The sequence below is a fragment of the Cebidichthys violaceus genome, unplaced genomic scaffold (assembly GCF_023349555.1).
Source record: "Cebidichthys violaceus isolate CVI_PGR_0920_01 unplaced genomic scaffold, fCebVio1.0.p SCAF_14, whole genome shotgun sequence".
NCBI classification, from domain to species: domain Eukaryota; kingdom Metazoa; phylum Chordata; class Actinopteri; order Perciformes; family Stichaeidae; genus Cebidichthys; species Cebidichthys violaceus.
Genome location: NW_027176307.1, coordinates 3773359 through 3798777, shown reverse-complemented (window position 1 = coordinate 3798777; position 25419 = coordinate 3773359). Strand labels below are relative to the sequence as shown.

The following is a 25419-nucleotide window of genomic DNA, read 5'->3' as shown; positions in this document are numbered from 1 at the left end:
CTTATCTCATTGTAGCGTGAAGAGGTTCCATTGTGTGCCTCTTATTCTGCCACGTCCGCTCGTTCATCTGCCCGGAAGATTTTCACTATTTGCTTCCCTATGAAGTTATTTAGACCTTGTTTGCCTGGCAATATGTCTTACAGACACAATGGGCACTCAAACGAATGAGGGGACAAAAAAAGAAAGAAAGAAATATTATGTCATTGACGATGTGAACACACCTGTATTTTTAAATAAATTGCTAAATGGGATGATTACTTATATATGTATTGGACAGGAAGGAAAGGACACCATGGCCGATCTCCATCTATTAAAGGATAATTCTGTTATATTACAACTTGGGTGTTAATTTGATCTCTTTGGTAATCACTCCTATCTGTAATAATAACATTTTGCTCGAGTTAATTGCTGAGATCTGATGACATCACTAAAAACAGGGTTTGACACACTGCACTTACTGTTGGTGTGCGCACACATTTTTTCCCGTGCAACGAAAGACAATTATCAAAATTTCTGGTGCGCTCACTTTTGGTTTGACTTATGTGCAGCGAGGTTGCTGTGTTTCCAGGTATCAGCAACTCATATCAAAAACTACAAGTTGTAATAAACCAGAATTATCCAGCAAGGGTAATCAGTAAATGTACCTTATTGATACTTTGTGATTAAGTTAATACCATATACTGTATATAAGATGTGGACATAGTCACCGTGACGTCACCCACGTTTTTGAAGCCTCAAGTTTTTGCTGTAGTTTTTGGGCGTCGCCATCTTGGTTTTTGTCTTTTGCCATTTTTGTTTTTGGTCATTGGTCATTGCCATCTTGGTTTCACAACCGAAAGCTAAAATGTTTAGGCTATTAACTTTCATTAACTAAAAACAAACTGTGAAGGGGTTAAAGTTCTAAGGACAACTCCCCAACCACACAACGCCATGGTAACATCCTGTCAATCACAAGGTAGCCACACCCTAAAGCACACCTTGCCTTGTGGTCTATTTTACTCTAAATATGACCATAGTTTACTAAATAAATAAAATCCTGTTGTATTAAAAAAGACTTGCAACTTGTGATTGAGACCATAAACTCATGTTTACTTCTCACTTGATTTAATACCTCAGTAAACATTGTAGAGTCATTTTTCTCATAGACTTCTGTAGAGTCAGACTCTTTGCCACTAAAGTAGTCGCCTCCTGATGGCCATTAAAAAGAATGCAAGTGTAAGGCACTTCTGCCTTGGCTTCACCTTTCAGACCCGTAGGTTGCTGTCTGGTTACTCATTACAATACCTGTGAGCACCTGTGAATATGTCCTTACATAAAACGAAAGAAAAAAACAAATTTAGAGGCCAACATTGTACCACATGTAAATATGTTGAAAACAACCTGCATCATTTGTTTTTGTTGTGGAGTTCCCATTGGCCCGTAGCACTGCATCCCAGGAATGACAGATAATGATGGTAAAAGAGGGCCCAGGATACCCAAAATGTACGTGCACAAGCAGTGAACATTTTTATTTTGTTTTTCATGACATGTCCCCTTGAAAAGCAATTAAAGGGCCAGAAGTTGAGGCCCAGCCGCTTTGTGTTAATGTCTCCAAGATTCTAGACAGTTAGGAGAGTTTGATCCAAATAGAAGCCTGAGGGGGGAGTTCATCCAGGCTGTGTGTGGTCATGTTTGTCCCCACCAACCTCAGCAGATTAGTTGCACAGCTAATGCTTAGCCGGACATAAGGCACTTCTGAAAGAAATGAATCGCCCCGCTCTCCACAAAGAAGTTGTTTTTAACACTTAAATCCTCCTCCTAGTAGCTCTGATTCATCATACATAATCATCTTGATGGCGGTCCTAGATATGCTCTCATATATATATATATATATATATATATATATATATATATATATACATAGACATTTCCGTTGCCACAACTGTTTGATGCAGAGATTTTTTTTTTTTTTTCATAATGGCAATTTAAAGAGCAAAAATAATGACAGAAGAGACATAAACCTAGTACACTCTTTAACATGAAGCGTTTTTATGTTTATTTTTGTCATCTGGCAAGTTAAGGGTCATTATGAATCCATTGAAGGATTAGGCAGCTAAAAATAGCCTCTTACGATAGGGGACTTAGTGCACGGTCTGAACCATAAACAAACAAATGGCAATTTCTCCACGGCCCTGTCTGCTGCTGCCAGCGTTTCAGGGAGCAATTTGTGGTGCGCAGAAAGGCTGACCCCGGTCAGGAAACGGCGACAGGATAAAGACGGGCCCATTTAGCCCTGTTCAGGAGTTTCAGAGTGGCATCCTCGCAGGCCGCGGCCACAGACCGCTTAGGACGCTCAAGCGCTGATGTGCATCCAGCATGGCTTCCTAGAAATGTGTGCCCACTAGAAAAAAAGCCAAATGTCCTCCCACAGACCGCCGTCCAACGTGTCATTTCTGCCAACGCTGTCTCCTGTCCGCAAATAGCAGCAGCAGCTTGCGTCTGCATTTTATTCTTTTATTCATTTTTTTCATGTTTCTTCAGTAGCACTCGCACACACCAAACCCTTACATTTTTTAGATCAAGGGTTTGTTGACATTTCCTTCATAGTGTGATTTAACGAACATTTTATTCTTAAAAACATGTCCACAATCGATTTGTTTTGACTGTTGACAGTCTTTTTATCTACGATTTATGGAGTGATACAAAGAGATATTTAATCCCTCGGTAAAAGCCTTTCACTCTAAAATGTGAACTAAATGAAACAACAATTTTGAACCTGGCTTTATCTAATGTTAAGATTTATGTTCTGGAAATGTATGCACATCAACACATATTTAATAATGCCTCATTTGCATATTGAAACATAAACTTTCAGAAAAGTTGTAATACAAAAAAATATTTGTCTTTAAGTAAGTAATCAACATTACCTATTAACCGATATGTTTCTGGGGTTTCTCCTCTTAAATTAGATTTTTTTTTTATTTAGCTAGTTTCCAATTCATTTCCAACAGCTCAAAAATGCTGCTAGTCAGTGATTTTGCCATTTTTGAGCTGAAATTCTCCAAATCTCTGGCTCAGCTTTTCCCACTCTCTCACAGTTACAGTCAGAACGATACGACCTAAACGGGGTTCTGTACGATTGTCAATGAGTCACCACACAGTCATTTGAGCCAATGTTAATATGAAACATATTTAGTCCAAAAAAATAAGAACACCTCTCTGACTGGGATGGAAATCTGAACCACTTACTCTAAAAACAACATTTGCATATGAGTAACATCAATTCCACTTTGATTGACTCGTGAATAAAACAGAGCATTAACAGTTGCCTCAGTCACTCTTTTCATGTTTGCTCTGAAAGGGGATTTTGACATGCAGGAGAGGACTAAATGTTTTCTGGCATACCAAGGTTCTCTGATTTTAAAAGCGGTCTGTGTAGTTATCTTTTTAAGGAAGTGGATGGACGGAGATATAGACGTTCAGTTTGGCACCATGTTGTATCATTCAGCCTTGATGCTCTCAAGATTTCTTTTTCAACGTCAGCGGACTAATTTCCCTAACCTGCGTTGGTCTGTCGACCTCTATGGCAACGCAGACAACAATGAGCTGATGAAAGGAAACCTTTTAGTTCCTTCAAAAGTAGTCCCGGTTAATAAAATACCCTGGAGCGCAACTATGATGGCTCAAAAAAGAAATGGCAGAACACAGGCTCTCTGGATGATAAATCAGATACCTAACAAAGACTTTGTTTTGAGTGATTCAGTTCGCTCCGTTTCAAAGTGTGAGAAAAAAAACACACAAAATCCCATCAGAAGAGGATCGATGTGTGAAAACAAATAGCGTAGCTCCGACTGGCTGTGTGTCGCCTATAGACATGGTGCTTTCAACTGATTATTGGATTAGTCGTTTCCAGCCGTGATGGAAAAATCAATCGCTCAGAGAAATGCCATTCATCCATCCATACATATACCATTGGTGTCTGTGCTGCGCTGAGCTTTTCCTCCTTGAACCTGTTACAATTCAGTGTTTTAATCAAGAAGAGAAATCAATAACCGCAGAGATAAATATTGATCTCCAAGTATCGACTGACTGTGAAAAAGACTGCGACTGAGTTATCGGAGCGGCGGCCTTTTCCGCTTTTGCGCATCTGTGTTGAAACGTGTGCAGATGCAGCAGTCAGCGCCCTCTCTTAACCCAGAACTGCTGTCATAACGGCGAAAGTCACATCGCAACACTGTGTTTAACAGATTGCTCTAATGGCTGCATGACACAGCCGGTCCTCCCCAGTGTACATAAATCACAGGCCGGATCCGGGCGTTGGGATCAGGAGGGCTTAACGACTGAGTGGCTCTGGAAAAAAAGAAAGAAAAAAAAACGTTGATGTCACAGGTTGTGGAATTACTTTAATGCGACCAGACAGACAGCATCACCGCAGGCTGACACAAGCTGCCTCCGAGTTTTGAGGGAATTTAAAGGAATCATTTCACCTTTTAATGTATTTATGACCCCTTTTTTTTCAACCCAGTGATCAAAACCAGTGCTAGTGATGTCAGTTCCTCCTCCCTTGCGAATAGATTTCCACTGTGAATTGTGTGATTGCCTGGTGTGCGAAGGGGAAAGGGGGGGGGCGTCTGATACACGAGTGCCGCTTTCTCTTCTCGGGTTGAGTCATCAAATACCGAAGCCGCGAAACCGCACTCTTCGTCACCAATCTGCGCACACTCGAAACCATGACCTTTTCATTCTGTGCCCTCGCACTTGATCTCATGCAACCATGAGGGCTTGTGTCGCCGTGTGTTTCGCAGCCCCGGCTGACCCCTGATGCTGTACAGTAGATGAATGTCACATGGTGTATATTATGAATTAATGTCTGTCAGGAGAGCACACATATCTTTGAGCACGCGTTTAAAATGACACATTGTTGGATTTGTGACTCAGTTTTGTGATTTTATTTTTTTTAATTTTTCGGTCACGCCAGGCTAACCATCTCTCGAATCAGTGAAATCAGCTGAGTAACGATTGCTTCGTATGAAACCTGCATACTCTTGCACATGATTCAGGCGGCCGTGCTTCACACCAGATGCTGTGAAATGAGCACAGCGGTTACAGAAACCACTGAGATTACAGAATACACAGAGACGAGTAGAAGCAGCTCCTGAGGTTGTGTGCGCTGGGGTCTCTGATGCTGCAGTACATCACAGTAGTTTGCCTGTTGATACGCTGGCGCCGACATCACAACGTGTTCTCTCGTGATGCTGCAGGTATTCAGCTCTCAAACCCTACTGCTCGCTGGCAGATGAGTGCATACGCTACACATTAAAGACAGGGTAGGTAATTCATGTTAGAAACCTTTTCTTGTTGTATTTATTGAAATTCCCTTCACACACAAAAAAAAGAAAAAAGAAATCTGACATGACTGTAACAAACCCGTCCAGTCATGTGCTAATTATAGCTACGTTCGTTGTTTACCTTCATATTGATCATTTTGTGGGAGTGGCTTTGGAGGGACGGGCTGTCGGTTTTGCTGTCTTGGCAATTTTTCTCACTAGATATACCATCTAGAACCAATCCAAACGTTGATGGTGTCATTATTCTATAGCCATTACGTTGTGCATTTAACTTGATAATGATAGGTAAAAGCAAAAACTTGTCTATTGTCACTTTAATAATCTCAGTTGTGACTAAGACTCTTAATTTATGTAATCCTTTGAGTCCTGTTTTTTGCAATCTTGCAGTTTTTGGGATATATTTTTCAGTTGTCATGGAGATGGCTCAGTTCAGTTCAGAAAAAACAAAAACTTGCAAAGTTTTTGCCTACATTGTGATTTCATCATAAGAACGAGTTATTCTTTCAATTTCCTGATACAAGTGGCTATTTGATACCTGAGTTTTGGCACAGATACGATACCAAAGTGATTCTCTTTTCACTATCTTACTTTGAAGAATGTAAACATGTGTTTCGTAACTTCCTTTTTTTCATTAAAAAAACAAACAACCTTTCATCCTATTGTGTTGAGACTTTGTCTTAATATGAGGAAATATTTGATCAAAGATTAAAGGAAACAGGATTGATAATCTGCCCAAGCATTCGGTGCCAACCCCTTGATACTTGGTGGTTTAACCGTATCTCATGGTAAATATTAGAAAACATGGATTACTCTCACTGGCAATGTTTTTTCCAATCCAAAACGTGTGACATTCCTATGCAGCAGAGACTTTGTGAGGGGGAGGTGAGAGTGGATGTTGCTGCATAGTTTAGGCTAGTAATAAATAATAAATAGTGAAAAACACGTGCTCACCGTAACCAGGTGCTTTGAGAAGCCTGTGGCAAATAAACTCTGACTTGATGAACATTTAACTCACACGACTGATCAGACATTGTGGCTGTTGGCATCTTCGTATATGTATATTTATATTGGACAACATGAAACATGGCCAATACGAGCTGACATGAATGAACAATTAAAACTTCCTCATTTTCTCTCATAAATGGTTAGACAACCGAGTTTATACGCTCCAGACCAGTTGATGGTAACACGTCTAACTCGCATTTCCTTTTATGGAACATTTAAAAAGTTTGCTTAAAATTGACTTTACAATTGAACTGAAACACGGCTGCTGAATGATACTGCCACTGAGTTCATGTTTGTTTTGTTTGGTTGATAAAAAAAATAAAACAAATAGCTGAATATGGGCAGCGTTACGGAGAATTGAAGATGTGTTGTGTATGACATTTGTAGGGATGCATGGTCGCTTCTCTAACTTGAACCCAAACTTGTGCCACTAGCCTTAAAAACGAACCGCTTCACATGATGATTGCATTGTCGTCAGGTGATGCTTTTCATGTTTGAGCAACGTGTTGTTCACACAGCAGAGAGGCTGCATGTCAGAGCTCTTGTTACTTCACGACACGATGTTGCAATATGTATGTGTAGGTACGCTTGTCTCTGTAGTACATCACACAGTCCCCATCCTCGTGTGTGTGTGTGTGTGTGTGTGTGTGTGTGTGTGTGTGTGTGTGTGTGTGTGTGTGTGTGTGTGTGTGTGTGTGTGTGTCCATATATTTTCACCCTCACATCACTTCCTAAATTAGTTCCCTCAGTGTGGCTGCTGCTGCCAGTGGGTCATCTAACCCGGTATGGCCATTCCCTGGCCGGGTAATGTGAGTGAGCACGAAGATCAGCTTCAAGTGTTGGAACATGTGAATGTGTTGCAGGCCCCCCCCCCCTCCCCATGCCCCTCACACTGACAGCGACGGCTGCCCGCAAGATCCGTAGACATGCACCACCCGAGTGACATGTAGGTTTTAATGTTACCTTAGAGTTCACAAACCAGCCAGAGAAAAAAAGGCTTCCTACAGACTGGGAAGGATCCCTTTGTTATCACGGTACAGAGTTGTGCAACAAATACGGATCGGCAAATACTTTACACTACACTGTTCCTGAGGCAATAAGAAGAGGGACTGTCAGGTACAGATCCTGACCTGACCTGACCAGGGACAGGAGTCGGGTTGGGTCAGCCTAATTGAGTTGTACTGCCTCGGGTCTCTGGTCTATGTGTAGAGAAGAATGTATATTGTCTTTCAGTCTCCTTTAGTGTTTTTTCACCACAGCTACTTTTTATATGCTGGCACAAGAAGCTGCTGCCAGCGTCGGTGTTTCAGTCAAATTGGGTGTCATGAAGTTTTACACTGGTTCGGGTTTTCGTTTATCAGCCGCATCATCATTAGACGCTCGGAGCAAGTGCTCCGGGAGTGTGGTGACGTAATTTAAAGACAGATAAAACCCACACAGGGCTGGTGGGAGTGGATGGATGGATGGGACAAACAAGCACAGGACTTTAACCCAGGACACAGCTGTCCGTGTCTCGCATTAATTAAACCAGCAACGTTTGTCTATGTCTTCTCAAAGTTTCACTTTCACTTTACAAACAGTAAATTTCACTCAAACCACTATCTTGTTGCTTAAACCTAAGCAAGTGTTTTGGTTTGAATCCACGATGGTAACCACGTGTTATTACTGCGACGGTAGCGGAGTGTCATAGTTTGACGGGCATGTGTGTGTGTGTGTGTGTGTGTGTGTGTGTGTGTGTGTGTGTGTGTGTGTGTTTGTGTGTTTGTGTGTGTGTCTGTGTGTGTGTGTGTGTGTGTGTGGTCTTTCACGGCTCCCAGAAGAAGAACAGAACAAGGCAACAGCGAAATAAACAAGGAAGAATTTGATGTGAAAAGGTTCCAGCATGGCGTCCCGCTAGAAGCCCTGTATTGTCAGACGTTGCGTGTCTCTTTGTGCTTGTCAGCGGTGCGTTACAATCAGTCACATCGGTGGATGTTGTCTTTCATCTTCCTCGCTGCCCAGCTTTGCGGCCCTTTTTGATCTCAGCGGGATATTTTAATACCATTGCGCCGGTTTTGCACATTTCTACAACAACAAGAGCTCTTGCATGTAGTCTCAAAAAAACTTGCAAGAGCAGTGTGAGAAAAAAAAAAGTGCTTTTTCCTTGTCTTATCAACACCGTTGTACCCTGCAGCCCACTCACACGTACACACATGATCACACACGCGTGCACACACATACACACACTTGGCTTTGCACACAAACACACACCCACACACACATACATGCGTACAGACGTGGCTTTTGATGGTTTTTTTGACGTGGGCGATGCCTCTGTGTCAACTCTTTCCTGTGGGGAGACTTTCCACTTGCCTTTTTTCCATGAGTCCTCTGAGCATGAGCTTTTTTGTCACAGTTGACGGCTGATTTTCAACTTCCTTGCGCTCGCTGAATTTATTGTTTGGAATAAAAGGCTTCCACCTCAAACCCTGCCCCCCACTTGGCGCTCCATCCGCTTTTTTCCACCCGGGCCCCATTAATAATGCAGCACATAATCCAGTCTCGGGCACACTCATGCTTGCAGCCTCTTGGCCTGCCAATCACTGGCCTAATTAGCACAAGATCTGCTCCTTCCCTGGCTGCTGCTGGAAAAACAGACCACATATCCTAATCTGAATCCCTCAAAGGTCACTTTCCCTCCCGGCAGTGATGGTTTCTGGCCGTTTTCCGCTTTTTTCGTGAGGTAGTTTTCTGTACTTGCTGACTGAGTTGCCTGCAGACACCCCGCTTGTTTACTTGTTGATTCAGCCAATCACACAGGAAGAGGTTTAGACGATCGCATTGTTGTGTGTGCAGGTGTACCTTGTCATTGTCAGTGCAAATATCAATCACGGGGCAGGAAACGCATTCAGCATTTGCTATTTTTTCTAGATTCTTAGTCTATATTTATCTCCGCCAAGGGAGGTAATGTTTTCAGTTTGCTGTGTTTGTCTGTTTGTTAGCAGGATTCTGGAAAAACCACTCTTCCGATTGTCATGAAACTTGGTGGAAGGGTATAGCATGGGTCAAGGACGAACCCATTACATTTTGGGGCAGATCCGAATCACGTAGCGGATACGTGCATTATTGTTCACTTCCTTTTAATAAAAGGTGCTATAGAGTCTAGAGTCTAACATTTAGAGTCTAGGCCGGCGATTGCCTTCACGGCAATTGCCTTCACACGGCTCTCAGCTCTGAAGTCACAAGCAAACATGGAGGTGGCTGAGCCAAAATAGCGGCGGCTAGCGACGCCAGCAGTGCCGACAGTGCTAACCTGGGGTGGCGGAGGGTGGGTTCAGGAGCATTAACTGCTCAGGTAGACATTATTTCACTATATCTTTACATTGCAAATAGTTCTTTGATGCTACATTACTGTTCCCAATGTTGTATGTAGATTGCGAGAAGCATTTTACTGCATTTAACATGTTGTGCAGTAATGTATGGCTGATGTGGGTCAAATGAAAACCAAAGTTGGTTCTTAATTATGTCACACCAAAATGTTGGGCAGACTGTTCATAACTGAATCACAAAATATCAAAGACATTTGTTCTCAGACATATCAAAGAGGAGATTAAACAAAGACAAATGAGCTCCAACATTATCTGACGACCAAGACGGAGCTGGAGACGCAGGAGCTCCGCTTCAGACGTTTGAGACAGCGAGCCCAGTCTATAGATAACCCAGTGTTTCTATCACATGTGCAGCGTGTTACCATATAAGACAGCAATATGACTCACCCCGCTCACTGACCTACTATGTGGGAAGTCATGATTCATGCAAGCTGCATTTGAGCAGGCAGGGCCCAAAAATACTCTGGCATGCCATCACACAAACACATACACAACTATCGCAAACACACACTCGCACATACCTCACTTGCTCAGTCATACTCACCACCCACAGACACCAATAGGCTCAGATGCTGTCGGTAACACACGGTGAGAGACATTAGAAAGTTGTCAGAGCAAAGACTGGAATAACAAGATGACTGGATCTGTGCTGATGCCTTTTTGAGGTAATGCCAAACGTACGCTAGCAGCTGACAGTTCAATTGTTTGTCTATTTCTGTGACTTTGAATTGATGGTAAAGATGATTCTTGAGATCTCCTAAGTCAAGTCTAGTTTTAGTGAAACTGATTTCATAGCATTTCAGCCATGCAAATAATACCTTGATGGCATCTGCTTAAGGAAAATTGATTAGGCTCTTTGCTGTTAGTCTTAGTCTTAGTCAGCAGAGTACATCTATTTATAGCTTTTTGAGTGCTGTCGTGATAGCTGCAGACACCACGATGACGGCAAGTTTATAAAGTTGTCCTCAAACACCTGGCTTGGAGTGCTAACCACCTGTTTCCACATCCTGCACTTTAGTTGTCTTTCTGTTGATCATAGGGATTAAAATGGTCTAAGTTGCTTCACTCAAGCTTTCACCCCGCAGTCTTGCTTTTTTTTCTTCTCTGATGTCAAAGACATAAGCCTCTCCGCATTTTTAATGCAGATGTTGGTCATCTCTGATAATGAGTTTCTTAGTACGTAATCCAGCTGTCTTCGATGGTTTCCGTGCCGCTTGTGTGCCCCGTTAATTGTTTCTTTTAAAAGGTAAATCTCTGCGGTGGTTTGAGTATTGATTCACGTGGTCGAGGTCACTGCCTGGACCTTTCTATTGCTGGGAGATGAAGTAGCTCTGGTGTTAATTGGGCCGATTGCAGATAGATGCAGGTTTGTGCAGGCAGACTCTTGCTCGCTCTCACAGCCATTCATCAGTGTCAGGAGCACCGCACGATTGTTCTGCAGCTCGTGACTGGGGCTAACCTGGGTAGCCCCAGTCACCTGACCACACTAGAACTGGGTTATGCTAAAGACGTTCCATGAAGGGCCTAAGAATTTGAATTCGATCAAGGACAACATTTCTAGTCCAGTTGAATCTTCTGCATCAATACCTCGTCCGGACGGAGCTTTCTTTGTTCAGGAATTGATGCTGTAGTGTCTTTGCTCAGTCCCCGGATCGAAGCACAGGGAGACAGTATTGATTTCTATCCGGAGCGAGAAGCACCTGATCCATTTATAGATCCAGTCGTAGCCTGAGATGACTATGCCCTCAATGCAAGGTTTTACCTTGAACTTTCTTGAACACTGCCTATTGTAAAAACTGTACCTGTCACATCTTGCAGACACCAAGTGTGAGGGATCTTTTGCTTTTACGCAATATATTTCTTAGGATCTGTTTTTCACAAGATACTGTGGTCTCCTTAAAATCACATTCCCCATTCCACAAAACTGCATTATCAATTGCGGTTGTAGGGAAATATATTTTCTCTCTGATTAAGTTATGTTAAATTAAGTTAAGATCACGTATGTTTCTCATCTAGTCTGCGGAATCTGTGTAGGGTGAAGATCTTATTTTAAGGCAAGTCATGATATTTTACTAAATCTAACCAAACAAATTTGTTGCATTTTTGTTTTGTTTCAATTTATAACGTTAACCACATGTTTAAAACTGGTATCATCCCTTGAAACATAATTGAGAATGTAGTTTAGTTGTATGGGAACGTAATTTTAGTTGTAGACGGTTTAATTGCAAATGTAAAATAATTTAAAAACTCTCACTACGCTTCCACATTCCTCAGTATGTAATCCGCCGAGCATCAGCAGTGTGTCTCAGACGTGTTTGTCTTGCATATGTTATCTCAGGATCAATATCAGCAACCCAGTGACCTTCTGAAGGGATGTTTGCCTTATCAGCATGAGAATGAGTAGCCTCTGCCGTGAATGTTAGTGAACTTTCTGTGGCCGGAGTGGAAAGCCCCAAAAAACTGCTCGCCTTCAATCTTGTCTCACAATCTTAAACGAAGGAGATTACTTCAGGGATGATGTTTTTTGCTTGTTTGATTGCAAAACACCAAGATTCTATGTTCCTTTCCAATCGTTCTTACTTCAAGGTGTGAAGAAACTTGTTGAAAGCTAAAGTTTGCCAAAACACTTGGAAAAATCTCATCCCCTGGCAGATTAGTTCTCTTTTTAAGTTTCAGATGTTGAATTCATTACTTACTTAAGTCATAGTTTGTTTGTTGCAATGCAGAGACACATCACGCTTCCTTCCTCGCACCAAGAATGACCTTAGAAGAATTGCAATAGAGCCTGAACAGCATGCTTTTTGTCTGCCAACAGTTGCAGATGAAAAAACACATTGAGTAATGAGAAAATGTTGTTTTTCAGGAACTAACAACAACAGCCTTGTTTTATGTGATGACAGTGCACATTGATTGGTAGTCAATGGGTTTTGCAATGATGTTATAAGCCACAGAGGTCAGAGAGTTGCGTGAACCCGAGGACAACCACGTAATCCTCCTGAAGTTACAACATAACAGTGATAAACCCTTTTAGCAGGTTTGAAGTTACATTTTTATACAACCCATCTTAGATAATTCAATTTATGTGAATTATATTACCATTTGACCAGCATCTTCTACAATGAGTGTAAAGTAATAGAATGAAAGAACCAGAGTAGGGGGTGTAATAGCAGAATGGCCAGGGAGACATTTGATGGAAGTGAGGTGCTCCGTCCTCATTAACATTCTCTATTATGGCCCAGATAGACCAATCCCAGTTTAATCAATCCCCGTGCCTGGTATCCCTATTGATGTTGTAATGAACCATCAACACGTTTGTTTTTGATGATCTCTGCAGTTCATCTTGCAGCGAAGCACTATTCCGGGTATGATTAGCAGCACCACCTAGGCTCTTGATAAATATTAGAGGAGACCACCTATGGTGCATTAAATGTATGATGTACTGTATGCCTAGACATGCACAAACATGATCTGAAATGTTGTTCCAACTTTGTAAACAAAAAATGTCATGAATTTCAAATGCAGTGTTTAGAAATCATTTCACGGCAAGTCAATGTGCTACTTTAGCCTGGTGACTACACATTTATAACAGACAGCCTGCAATACAAACTGATTGCTTTGGAATTTGAAATACATTTACCAGACAGGCTGGGTTAAAGAAAAGATGGACGTATTATGAGAAATGTAGTGTTTTTGGAGCTCAACCTATACTGAGCCCACCTCAGGTGCTGGGACCCATGGTGGAAAAATGTTTATACCGCTTCCTTATTGATATATAATGTTTATAGGCCACATTATTATATTGCGCAGGGCATTATTTTTTCGAGCATATGGTTTATAAATAAAGTAGCCTACTGAGCATATATTTATTACATTCTCTACAGTCCACGTCCCACAGCCTCCAACAATACCACGAGGTAAACAATACTACCTTAATATTTCGATATAACTGTAACTTATGAAGTTAGGTAACGTAACGTTAACCAGCAAATAACTTGTACTAACCTTATGAGTTTGCTAACTTTAGCTAACGTTAGCTAGCTATGTCAATGTCGTTAGCAATTAACTTTAACGCGAGCACAACAGGAAAAAAAAAAAGCAAAGATATAATGTAACCATTTCAGTTACGTCAATGTCAGTTTGCTTACTACATTAGAATAGCTAGCTAACTGCCTATTTGATTTATTTCATCCACTGGTGGCTATTAGCTTGCCAGGCTAGTGCAAGGCCTTTTCTCTTGTGTCTTGCTATCCTTTGCGCTTACCACAAATTCCATAGTAGAATGGCAATATCTTGAACCAAAGTATTGAAAACTGTACTATCTATCACTCTGACCAACGCTGCCTCAAAAACCAATCTGAGGGTATGGGGAAGCAGATAGTTTCATTTGAGGAAATGAAACCCCTCCAAAAATATCACCTGCATGTTACATTTAAAGACATTACATTACATTCCATTATTAATTCTTTGGGGGATCAGGCTTCTGCTTGCATTTGTTTTGCTTGCAAACACCGTCGTAAAGCACACCTTTAAGTGATTTTCATTTGAATTTAACCTGGTAATAAACTCCGGATTAAGGCTTCCATATAGCTGCCCATCATCACCTTGCACTGCTCCAAGGGCAATCGTTGCCGTGGCCTAATTTGATAATTCCAATTAAAACCATGTTCATCCTCAGTGTAATTACAGTCACCTGGTAGGAGTCCTTCCCCCTTAATTGTGCACAGTGACACAGTGTTCATGTTAGTCTGTCTCTGACTGTACTGGCTCATTGGATAATGGTATTAGACTGCAGTAGCAGCGGTTGAGACTAAGGTTGTTTATTACAAGCAGCCACAGGGAGCGTTTGTGTTTTGTCACGACCAGGCCAAGTAGATGTTCCACTTGACAAAATCATCCCAATAACTCAAACGATGTTAAAATGATTTGTCCCACAGTAAGCTGTGTATCAGACCTCCTTTTGTAACAACTCATCACTTGCAGCTGGTGTTTATGAATGTGCCTGTGGGCCACATTCTGCTCTGTGCTGATTCATTGTCCCCCTGTCTGAGGCACTTCATCTGTCAGGAAAATATAGAAAACACTACCAATATGTTATTATATCGAGTGAAAAGAATATGTGTCCGTTTACCAGCAAAGCTTCTGAAAATGCAATCTGATCATTTACACAGATACTTTTTCTCAGAAATGAAGCAGCTTCTTCTTTATATTAAAGGACATCCCCTGGCATTACAACACTGTTCTTATTTTAGTCTTGACTACCGCTTCGATTGAAAACAGTGACGTTATACTCATCAAAGTTATCGCTGAGATCTAGGACCACGCGGACATTGCTGCAAGAAATTCTAAAGAGGCAAGAACCAAGTACTTAGAAAATCAAATCAAACTTACTTGGAAAGAGAATGGACTCGCCATAGTTGCCTTTTTTTATGTTGTTGCATTTCCGGATCTCACCAATGACTTTGATGAGTACAACGTCATCGTGACTGATAGAAATGATGGACAAAAGACCCATGTCATTGACAAAACTATTCCTACTCATGGTGCACTGAGTTACTGGCTCTTGAGCTTTTGCCCACATCATAGTTAAACTGTAGATGGTGAAAAGCGAGATTTGAACTGATCTACAGTAGCATGACAACCGAGCAAGACCTAGTAGTAAGGTCGAAAGCGAGGCACGCATATTTAAACAGTGGGGAAAGAAACAACCTGAAAAGAACTTGCAATGCTGATTTTGCAGAAGTCTCTCAAGGCTTCCCAAATGGTGAATGATGTTTTGTCACGGAAGGAACTCTGGATGAGGACTCGGACGCAGATGTTAAGGTTCACTGACGATCCTTTATTTACAACAAAAAACTCAGGAAAATCCCTGGAAACAAAGCCTCTTTTGGCGAGGCAGGAAAACAAACTCAAAAAGCAAAACTAAAAAAACTCCGATTTAACTCAGAGGGCAGTGAAGTAAAAACGGCAAAAGCCAAACCAAAAATCACTTCGCAAGGAAGGCAAAATGCTACAAATAAAAAAGCTCTGATTCTACTCAAAGAGCTGGGTGATCAAAATGGCAAAAGGCAAAACAAGGTCGCTCTTACAGAAGAACTACAAACAAGAAACGAGGAACAAGAACGGGATAGACAATAATCAGGCTTGGATTTGCTGATACCATGAGGCGGGTGTGCAAGGCAAAAGGACATGACACACTGGCACAGGACAAGGGGAGACGCAGACTATAAGTACACATGAGGGGAGTGGGGGAGCAGGTGGAGACAATCAGGAAAGACAATCAGACTGGTGACACATGAGGAAGGGCAAGGAACCTGAAACGAGAGGAGAGTTAATTTCCAAAATAAAACAGGAAGTCACAAAACAAACGTGGAGACAGGACAAAAACCCAACTTGACATACAGGTGTGACATGTTTTTTTCTTTTTCTTTATGATAGGAGCAATCATGACTCTGCCGTCGAGAGCTCAGTTCAGCCCCCGAAGTCTTGTCAGTGTTCGCCCTCGCTCCTTTATATATTCCGTTCCGTCATGACCTCTTCCTTCCTCACACCCTGCAAAGTCTTCTTCTGAGGCCCTGAGAGAGAGAGAGAGGACACACATCACAGAGCACATCATGACACACTGTCAGACATTGCCACCCACCCCTCCCATTGTAAGTCCCCAAACTAAGACCATGAGACTATGAGACAGTCATGAGCCAAAGCTGACTCAAGCATTCTGCTGTTTGTCCTGTTCAGCTCACCGATTGGCTGCGTAAATGTGTTTTCCCTTGTAGTCTTAATTCATCTCCTCTAATGTATTGATGCATACCTCAGCTGTGTTTCCATGGTTATAATAAGCGACACCTGTGATCTGCAGATTAAACATGGCTCACAGTTTATGGTGTGTGTTGCAGAAGAAATAATGTGACAGTAAGCCTGTATCAATATTTTTTAATTCTGAAACCATCATTGCATGTCTATGAACAATTCAGATGATGGAAGTAATTTATCAAGCAAAAATGCTAAACATTGGCTTGTTCCAGCTTCTCAAATGTGATGATTTGCTGTTCCAAATCGATTTATGAATTTAGTATGTTTGGATTTTGGACTGTTGCAGGGATAGGTTTAGCAGTTTGAAAACTGCATCTTGGGCTCTGGGAAATTCTAAAAACTCAGTTTGCCATTGTTTTGTTGGTGTTGTTGTTCTTTGACAAGAGTCTGTAATTTACCTAGAATGCAAAGTAATTTAGTTTTTCTTAAAGGTCAGCATTTTAGGAAATATACTTATGTTCTCTGTTTCCGAGAACAAGGTGAGAAGATTGATATCCAACTTGTGTGCCTCTTAAATACGGACCTGGCTTCAGCTAGCCTAGCAAAATTACTAAGCATGTAACTTCAGAGACAGAGCCAGGCTAGCTAGGCTGCTTCTCCCTACCTCCAGTCTTTATGCTAAACTAGGCTAACCATAACATGTTTCCAGCCCTGTACTTATAGGAATACTTCACCCCCAAAATGCCCAATTGTATATCAACTACTCTCCTCGTTTTACCTTGAATTACATAAGAAAAGTTTTGTCTTCATTGAATTGAGGTAAACGGGGGCCAAGTTTAACAGCAAGACTATGTCAAAACTACACCTGATTGTGCCCACAATGTTGTCCACGGCTCCCTGAGATCTGAACTCAACTCGAGCCAGGCCACCTCGGCATGTGATCAGATGCCAATGTGAGTAAGATCCGATCTTGGAGCGTACAGACCTGGCAGTTAATGCGTCCTGGCGTGATCGGATGCAAAAATTGCATTGAACAGACGAGTGTAACCAAGGCCATAATGAAAGCATTGTTAAGTACCGGAGGCTACCTTCGGCTCCCTCTTATGCACATTCTGTATACAGTATGTGTGGGACTATTTGCACACACGCGGTGCGCCATACCTCCACCAACATAATTGCTGTAGAGCTAACGGGTCTCTAGCCACATTAGTCTTCGTCAGCCTCCCTCAGATCAGCGGGCGGGATCCAGGAGCAGCCAGCGGTAAGCCCTGAAGTCGGCTCTGGCCGCTGCTGGAGCATACTCATCATCACCATGCTGTGCTTTTGATCTGCACAGGAATGCGAGCAACTCACCGAGAAGGTTTTAGTGTGGCAGAAAGAGCTGCCGTCAACAACTGTCCCAGGAAGTCAAAAAAAACAATCTTTTGGATTTTTGGATTCATCAGCACTTCTAATCAGAATTCTGCCATAACCGGCTATTTTGTGGTGCGTTTGTCTGGGTGTGTGTCTGTCTGTATGAGTGCGTGTGTACGGCTATGCTTGCACTGTATGTATGCATGTGTGTGCCTTGTGTTTGTGTGATCCTTGCATTTTCCTCCCACTGCAACAAACCCATCTGAAGTCCAAGTGTCCAAAGCCAATGTGCATTCCAGGGTAGAAATAGCATGTTGGATTGCTCCGAACCTCGCAACCGCATCTGGAAACATTATTCTTGGAAGACGGGTCATTATCATAGAAAGCCAACGGAGAAATGTTTGGTGGAAATAAGCAAACTATACAACAGTTGGACCAGCCAGAACCACAGGAAAGTCTGGACTGACATAGTTATTCCACAACAGCCCCCACACCAGACTTAGTCTGCCGTAGCAGTGGACCGCTCCAGTCAAATCATTGCTACAACCCTGTCCCAGGTAAACATCTGATTCTACAAATGGCCTATTTGTGATGAAATCAGTGGGGCAGTGTAGCCTCGCAAAAGCCAGCCCACAATTTTCACTTCCCCCTTTGTGGACTAGGCTCAGTACACATTTGCTTATGTCAGACGTCATTTCTAGTAGGCTGCAGAGCAGATAGTAGATGATTGAAAGGTGCTCTCCGATGTTGATGAGACATCAATCATGACCCCTTCTTGCACCCGATTGGACAAGCACCGCTGTCTTTCCAGAGATGCTTATAGTTCTCGAAATGCTCTCAACTGTCGCCCAAAATCAGTTTCTTCATAAACCTGAGGTCAGAAATAGGTCACGCAGTCCCTGAGTCATTTGCATATTGCACCTGCAATACCTGGCCTATATAAATATGTATGTATATATGTATGTATACCTACAAGCTAGTTGTGGTTAAACGTTGTGTAATAGTGGTTCTCGTTATACCTGAGAGGTTGGAAAGAGATATGCGTTTCTAAACCATTACGTTTTCTACGTAAAAAACCTGTGGAGCTAACATTAGCAGGGTATGTTAGCACATCATTTACTAGCACTTCTTTGCTACGCTAAATGTATACACATGCTGCTTTTGCTTCTTAATGATTGTGACAGTGAATAAAGCTGCTGCTGAATCAGTTTGACAATCCTGGATATATCCTTCAAACACATTTTTTAGACCTTTCTGTCATCTTCTCTCAAAAATTGTTTTTCCGGAAATGCATTTAGAAGGAAAAACTGACACTGCCAGTGATCTGAGCTGACCAGCTGAATGTTTGCGTCTTCTTATGAAGGGATGTAGCTGTGCTTCCTCTTTTTCAGGAACTCTTGCTAAGCAATTTTTCAAACATCACAGTGTGAGTCAGTGAGAGCTTTGACTTGGTTATTTAGTCATTGCCAACCCAAGGGAAGTATAAATGTAATGTATTTTCCCTTTATTTAAAAAAAAAAAATTCCATTTCTATTTATAAGAAGCCCGTATGACCCAAAAGCTGTCAATCAAATGCTGCAAGTAATACAACATGAAAATATTAAGCACTTCAGATTGTTTTCCCTCAAATCACAACAAGGAGAAATTGAATTATAACAATTGCATGAATGAGGACATTTTGCTGTGTGTACTCACAGAACTCTACATTTGTCTGAAGGCAAAGATCATCTTTGAAAAAAAACAAATCTAATTTGGAGCTCTGCACGAAACTAGGACAAAAAGACAAAGTCACCCCATGTCAAGGCATTAATTTTAGCAAAACAAAAAGCCATTTAATTTAAACTCTCGTTGAGGGTCGTTGAGTGTGAGCGGCTTCAGTCTGTGCGGTGATGTGAGAGTGGTAGAGTTCATGTCAAACTTCTGACCACAAGCCCGCATGTAGCAGAGGGGCATCTTGGCGCCGAGCAGCACCCTCATGTAAAGGCCCCTTGGATGAAGTAGTGTGTGTGTGTGTGTGTGTGTGTGTGTGTGTGTGTGTGTGTGTGTGTGTGTGTGTGTGTGTGTGTGTGTGTGTGTGTGTGTGTGTGTGTTTCTGGTTGGGATCTCTGAGGGGAAGATAGCTCTGTGCCTGCCATCGCAGGGCGAGCGGGGTGGAAGGTATGGGGGGAACGATTGTGTCCCTTTCAGATACTTTGTTGTTGATAGCCGTCCACCGGCAATTTCTGATACCTTGGGGTTGAGTCTGTCAACCAATCAGAGGCGTCAGCTCTCAAACGCATCAAACATGAGATTTAACAATAACCTTATATGGTAATATGTATAATATGATAACTGCGGTCTATATGTCCGCGGTGGCGGTCAGGGGAATGAATGCTCAGAAATCTTGTGTGTTTTATTTTAGTAACTTATAGGCTTCAGACAAAATCACACATTTAGGGAAAGTTGTGGGCTGAGAGGCTCCAAGTTCTGACATTTAGGCTATATGTGTGTATATAAGGATGCTTGTATTATACAGTATTTCTTTAATTGTTCCCACAAAACAACCTCTGCGCTGTCATCGGGGTTCTCGTCCTGTGATGAAGCTGCTCCCTGTTCTTATTATTCCCATTCCTCTCCAGCTGATGTTATCTTGCTGAGTGTGTCCAAGCTGCTCAGCATACCTTTACAGTGAGTCCTCCTTAGATTACAAACACATGTGGATCTCCAGAGCCAAAAGCACCGAGACAGTACTTTTAAACTGGACTCCCTTACCTTTAAATGTAATTGGGTTTTTTTAATAACGTGTTCTGTGTGATTTCATTTGTCAACATGATTACCCTCTTTGTGCATAAGATTTGAATGTGCAGCGGAAAGCGTGTGAATGGAAACACGGGTGGACTACGCTCAAAGTCAGACTGATTAGTGTATGGACATCCTGCGCGGGTCCACACTGAGTAAGGGCACGCACGACGACGCTTTTGCGTTGAGGCAGTGAGCGTGAGAAGCAGAGAGCGTCCGTTAGTCAGACTTGCATGTGTTTGAATCATGAGGCTGACTCGCAGCAGACCGCCGGGGGCTGATGTCAGCCCTTGCGGTATGCGCTCGCTGGCCTCGGCTGTAAAATGACCCCCCTCCTCTGTTGTGCTTCTATTTCCAGGGCGTGAGCGGAATGTCCGTGGATGAGAAGCCTGAAGCCCCCATGTATGTGTATGAGTCGACAGTTCATTGTACCAATATCCTCTTCTGCCTCAACGACCAGCGGAAGCAGGATATCCTGTGCGATGTGACTGTCCTGGTGGAGGGTAAGGAGTTCCGCGGGCACCGGTCCGTGCTGGCCGCCTGTAGCGAGTACTTCCTCCAGGCGCTGGTGGGCCAGGCGGAGAATGGCTTGGTCGTTAGCCTTCCGGAAGAGGTATGTCCATCAAACGCGTCGTTCCCCTGACAGGTTTTTCTCTTGCAGGGGGTTGGAAGTGCTATTGACTTTGAGACAATGCAACCCTGAAACTCCCCACTGACACCAGGACAAAAGCAATACTCCGCACACTTCCCCCCCAGACATCCATAGCCACACACAGAGATGTGTGACCGCTGGACTGAGGCCCTCTATCCACCCTCCACCTTAAGCAAAAACACAGCTAACTTTTGTCCAGAGCAACATTAACAGCTGTCTTATAAAGCCCAACCACATGAATCAACACGCCCTCAGCCACAGCTCAGTCTGACTACAGCTGGCATATCTGGTGCTTCCTGAATTGTTATTCCACTGCATTGACTTTGTCAAACTCCGTGGTCCGAGCGGCCATCTCACACCCACAACACACTCCTTTCTGTGATACATGGCAACTTCACCCAGCAATAGGTCCGTTAATCCTAGAGCAATCCTGTCCACTGGTATTTTTCATATTTATGTTGATGGAAAAACCTTTAAAATCTCCTTCACACCTGCAGTTCAGTTTATTGGGTCCGGAACAAGGGAACATTTCAAATACATTGCTTCCTTTTAATTCTGGTCCTATTCATATTCACCCTGGCTTTTTACAAAAGAACCAAGACAACATGAGGTCATATGGGCCGACAGGTAACTCATTCACTACACAGTTTTGGTTTCATCCTGCATCCTAAGCACTAAACCCACAGGGAAATCAAATTGACTGGCAGCAAGTTGTGTCTTATGACAATAGTTATCCTCTGTAGTGTCACAGAAATGACTGATAGTGAGCATTATTAATCAGGACTGTTATTACAGCAATAATAGCGTCAAACAAAATTTTGTGTCATAAAGGTGGGGGTTGCCATGTTTTGATTGTTTCCTTCACTTTTTGTACTGCTTGCTGTCAAAACACAGTACAGAACACAAGCACAACACACCTCTGTTTTCACTCCTTTTCTCTTTCTGATTGACCAAAATTCCCACACTCAACTTTTTTGGCAACAGGCAAAAATGTTGTTGTTTGGAATTTTAGCACTGTTAGCATTGTTAGCTTCAGCCGTCTCCATGTTAAGAACTGTTCTTATGAAACACATTTAACTCCATCGGCTTCATTTTTGATGTATTATTATTACCTCCCAACTTCTTTGTTGAGTTATTTTTGGTGTATTCTGGTGTCACTGCCTTTTGTCTGCTATGAGAGAGGATGGCAGTAAAACAGTGTTTTAATTTGATGCGCCGTTCACAGAGGGGGATAAAGACTCTGTGAAAGGTGTGAGAAAGTGCATTATTGAGCCTATAAGGCTGTGATTACCAATTAGCACATGTCAGCTGCCTCCGCCACCGTTGTTGGTGGAAGGAGGCAGCGTTTTCGTGGCGAGATTAACACCACCTCGGGCTCAGCGCTCGTCAGGTTTAGCAACACTTCTCGCTCTTGCTCACCTCAGCTCTCACACTGTCGATCCCCCTTCAGAGCTCCTCCACTGAACACATGATGAAAGGGCCCCGCTGACGTATTGTTGTCACAACCGCCGCACTCGCACACACTCACATGGGGCGTACATACATGTGTATGCCGTTAAAACTGGGGCACGTCCCGCATGTGCTGTGAGTTGTGGCTCCTTGCTGGGGCCGGCGTACATTAATAAAGTAACGCCTGTCAAACGACTTTGTCGCTGCGCTCATTGAAAAAGAAGTCAGCGTCAGATTGTCGTCTTATGTGAAATGCGCATCTGGGGCTTTTTTTTTCTCCCCCTCCTTAACTCAAAGAAGGGACTGCAGGGAAAGGGCTCCTGGATGCTCAAAGCAGCATTTCTTTTCTTTCACTCACTGCATGCATGAATAATGCATGAGCTGCTGCGTGTTTCAGGTGTGAGATGGAGTGTGGAAAGTAACATCTTTCAATGACTGTCTCTTTAATTTGCCAGAGAGGGAGATACTCCATTTGAGGTTTTAGCCGTCTTCCCTTTGTCCATCCCTGTTCATTTTGACAACCTTTCACATAAACATTGTTTTTATCATTTTATCTAAAGGGGCAAAACAACATATAATGAGTATATCGGCTTTACTCTGTCACAATGGACACTTACTTAACTACATCATAATCAGCAATACACAGCTAATGGTACCATACACTATCACTAGTGCTGTGTCTTGGTACTCAATAAGGTATCGAACGAAATTACCAAAGTAGTAGTATTGAAACCTCTCTGAGTTAACTATACCTGCATTTCATCCTTTTTGTGGCCAGATCTCGGAAAGAAATTAGTATTTGAATGGTTTTGCCCGTAGCCAATCACTGCAAGCGTTAGATCGATTTAATGTGGTTCGTGATTGGCAGCTACAACCCATACAGCCGGCTCTAATCATAGAGATGTCTGAGCCAGTGGTTAGAAGCTAACAGTGCCAACAACGGCAACAGTCCCGACAGAAGAGTTTTAACCTTTTTTAATGACACCCAGCCCTAATTATGACTAATGTAATCAATGTCAGTGTCAGGAAATTGTGAATAAGGCAATTTCACAGTACCAAAGGTGATCTCCTTAAAATGATTAATTGCTTGTTAATTGTTCATTTTAAATGTTTAGGGATCTAAGTAAAGTAGTAATAGCACAATTTAAAAAAATATATAAGCATAAGTATTATCAGAAAAATAACATGCTATACCAAAACGAAAAGTACTCGTAATGCATAATGTAAAATGTAACAGTGTATGTTAAGGTATACGTGTTTATTATTACTGATGCATTCATATGTAAGAAGCATTTGAATGTTGTAGCTGGTGGAAGTGCAGCTCATTTTAAATACTGTTAATGTTATTCTATATATCTTTATATTTTGTATGTAAAGTGACTAATAAGTACAGTACAGCTGTGAAATAAATGTAGTATATGTCGGGATGTAGAAGTATAAAGTGGCAACACATGGGAATACTCAAGTACAAAAATAACAAAATGGCTTAGAAACAAAAGTAACTTTGCCAATGGCTCTTTTTTTTTTTACTGTATTCATCTATTTAAGGTGGAATTCCCCATCAAGTAGCATTCTTCTGCCCTGTTCAGCAGATGGTACCTCTCTATCTGACTGTCTAGACTCCGTCGCATCATGGACAAAATGTCATTCCGTTGACGAGGCCTGTCACGTTTTTTTTTTACGGTGCCTGTCACCCTCTGCTTTTACGGTCAGTGACTGAAGCAGGATGACGCATCCCTGCCTCCTGTCTTCTCTCCGATGATGGGGGAGGGCTGGGTCGGTTCAGAGAAGCAGCCTTGAGCTGTAGCTCGGGTCACGGAGGGTATTTCTTCAAGCAGCTATACTAACGGCCGCCACCTAGTATGTGTGAAAAAATAAAATAAAAGGCCTCGGCTCCCCACTGGGGGAGAAAGGGGGAGGTTGGTGCAGATGAAACAAAGACTACCTCCCCCACAACCTTCATCACCCCTCTCTCATGGTCCCCGCCGCCCTCCGGAATAGCCGGGGCCGAGCGCTGGTGAGTGACATCATCTATATCTAATTTGATTGTGGGCTTGTGGAGGGGCAACCCGTTTCATCAAGGGGTTTTGTTGGCCATCACATCATGGGAACAAAACAATCCTGCTTTATCTCAGCGCTGCTGTTGTCCGGGCCACCCGGTTGGCCGGCCGGCAGGGGGGAAGGAACAGAGGAGCACTGCGTTCGTGTTGGGCGACGGAGGCTACACACACACTCACACACAGTGTTTCTCTACATCATGTTTCTTGTGAGCGTAAGAACAAAGGGGGATTCATAAGAATCAGCGTGCCCCAAATGCGAGTCAGGGAGAAGATTTTTTCTAAAGAGAGCCCTCCACTGGAGAGGAGCAGTCATCACTGTGACAAACACAAATGACCTCCATATAGTTGAACTGTAATCAAAGCTGTGACTCAATCCTCACTGATCAGAGCAGACTGCTGCCTGTCAGCTAGTTATTAGAGCAGCATGTTGCCTTTGTTCGCCTGTACAAGAGGCTGATGTTGAGAATCTGATGACGCTCTCCTAAATTGTAGCAGAAACCTAATTTACTGTAGTAATTACGTAAGCAGATAATTGTTTTCATTGCAATGACCAGCTGCTGCCACTTTTTTGCACGTCTGACATCCAGTTTGCTTGTGTTCTGACTGGCTGGAACGATTGGATCCAGACTACTGTGGGGGCTCCAGAATGTGGCGGATCATCAGTGCTACCATTTCTG

At 42.6% G+C, this 25419-nt stretch overlaps 1 protein-coding gene across 2 annotated transcripts in view; it reads left to right on the top strand.

Moving 5' to 3' along the window:
• The window catches only part of bach2b (BTB and CNC homology 1, basic leucine zipper transcription factor 2b), a 90756-nt gene that overhangs the window by 39019 nt on the left and 26318 nt on the right, over positions 1–25419 (top strand). For both annotated transcript variants that reach the window (XM_068708544.1, XM_068708543.1), the window contains exon 2: positions 20940–21194. In XM_068708544.1, the coding sequence (XP_068564645.1) occupies positions 20952–21194 (243 nt within the window). In that variant the 5' untranslated portion in view covers positions 20940–20951. The remainder of the gene's footprint in view (positions 1–20939; positions 21195–25419) is intronic.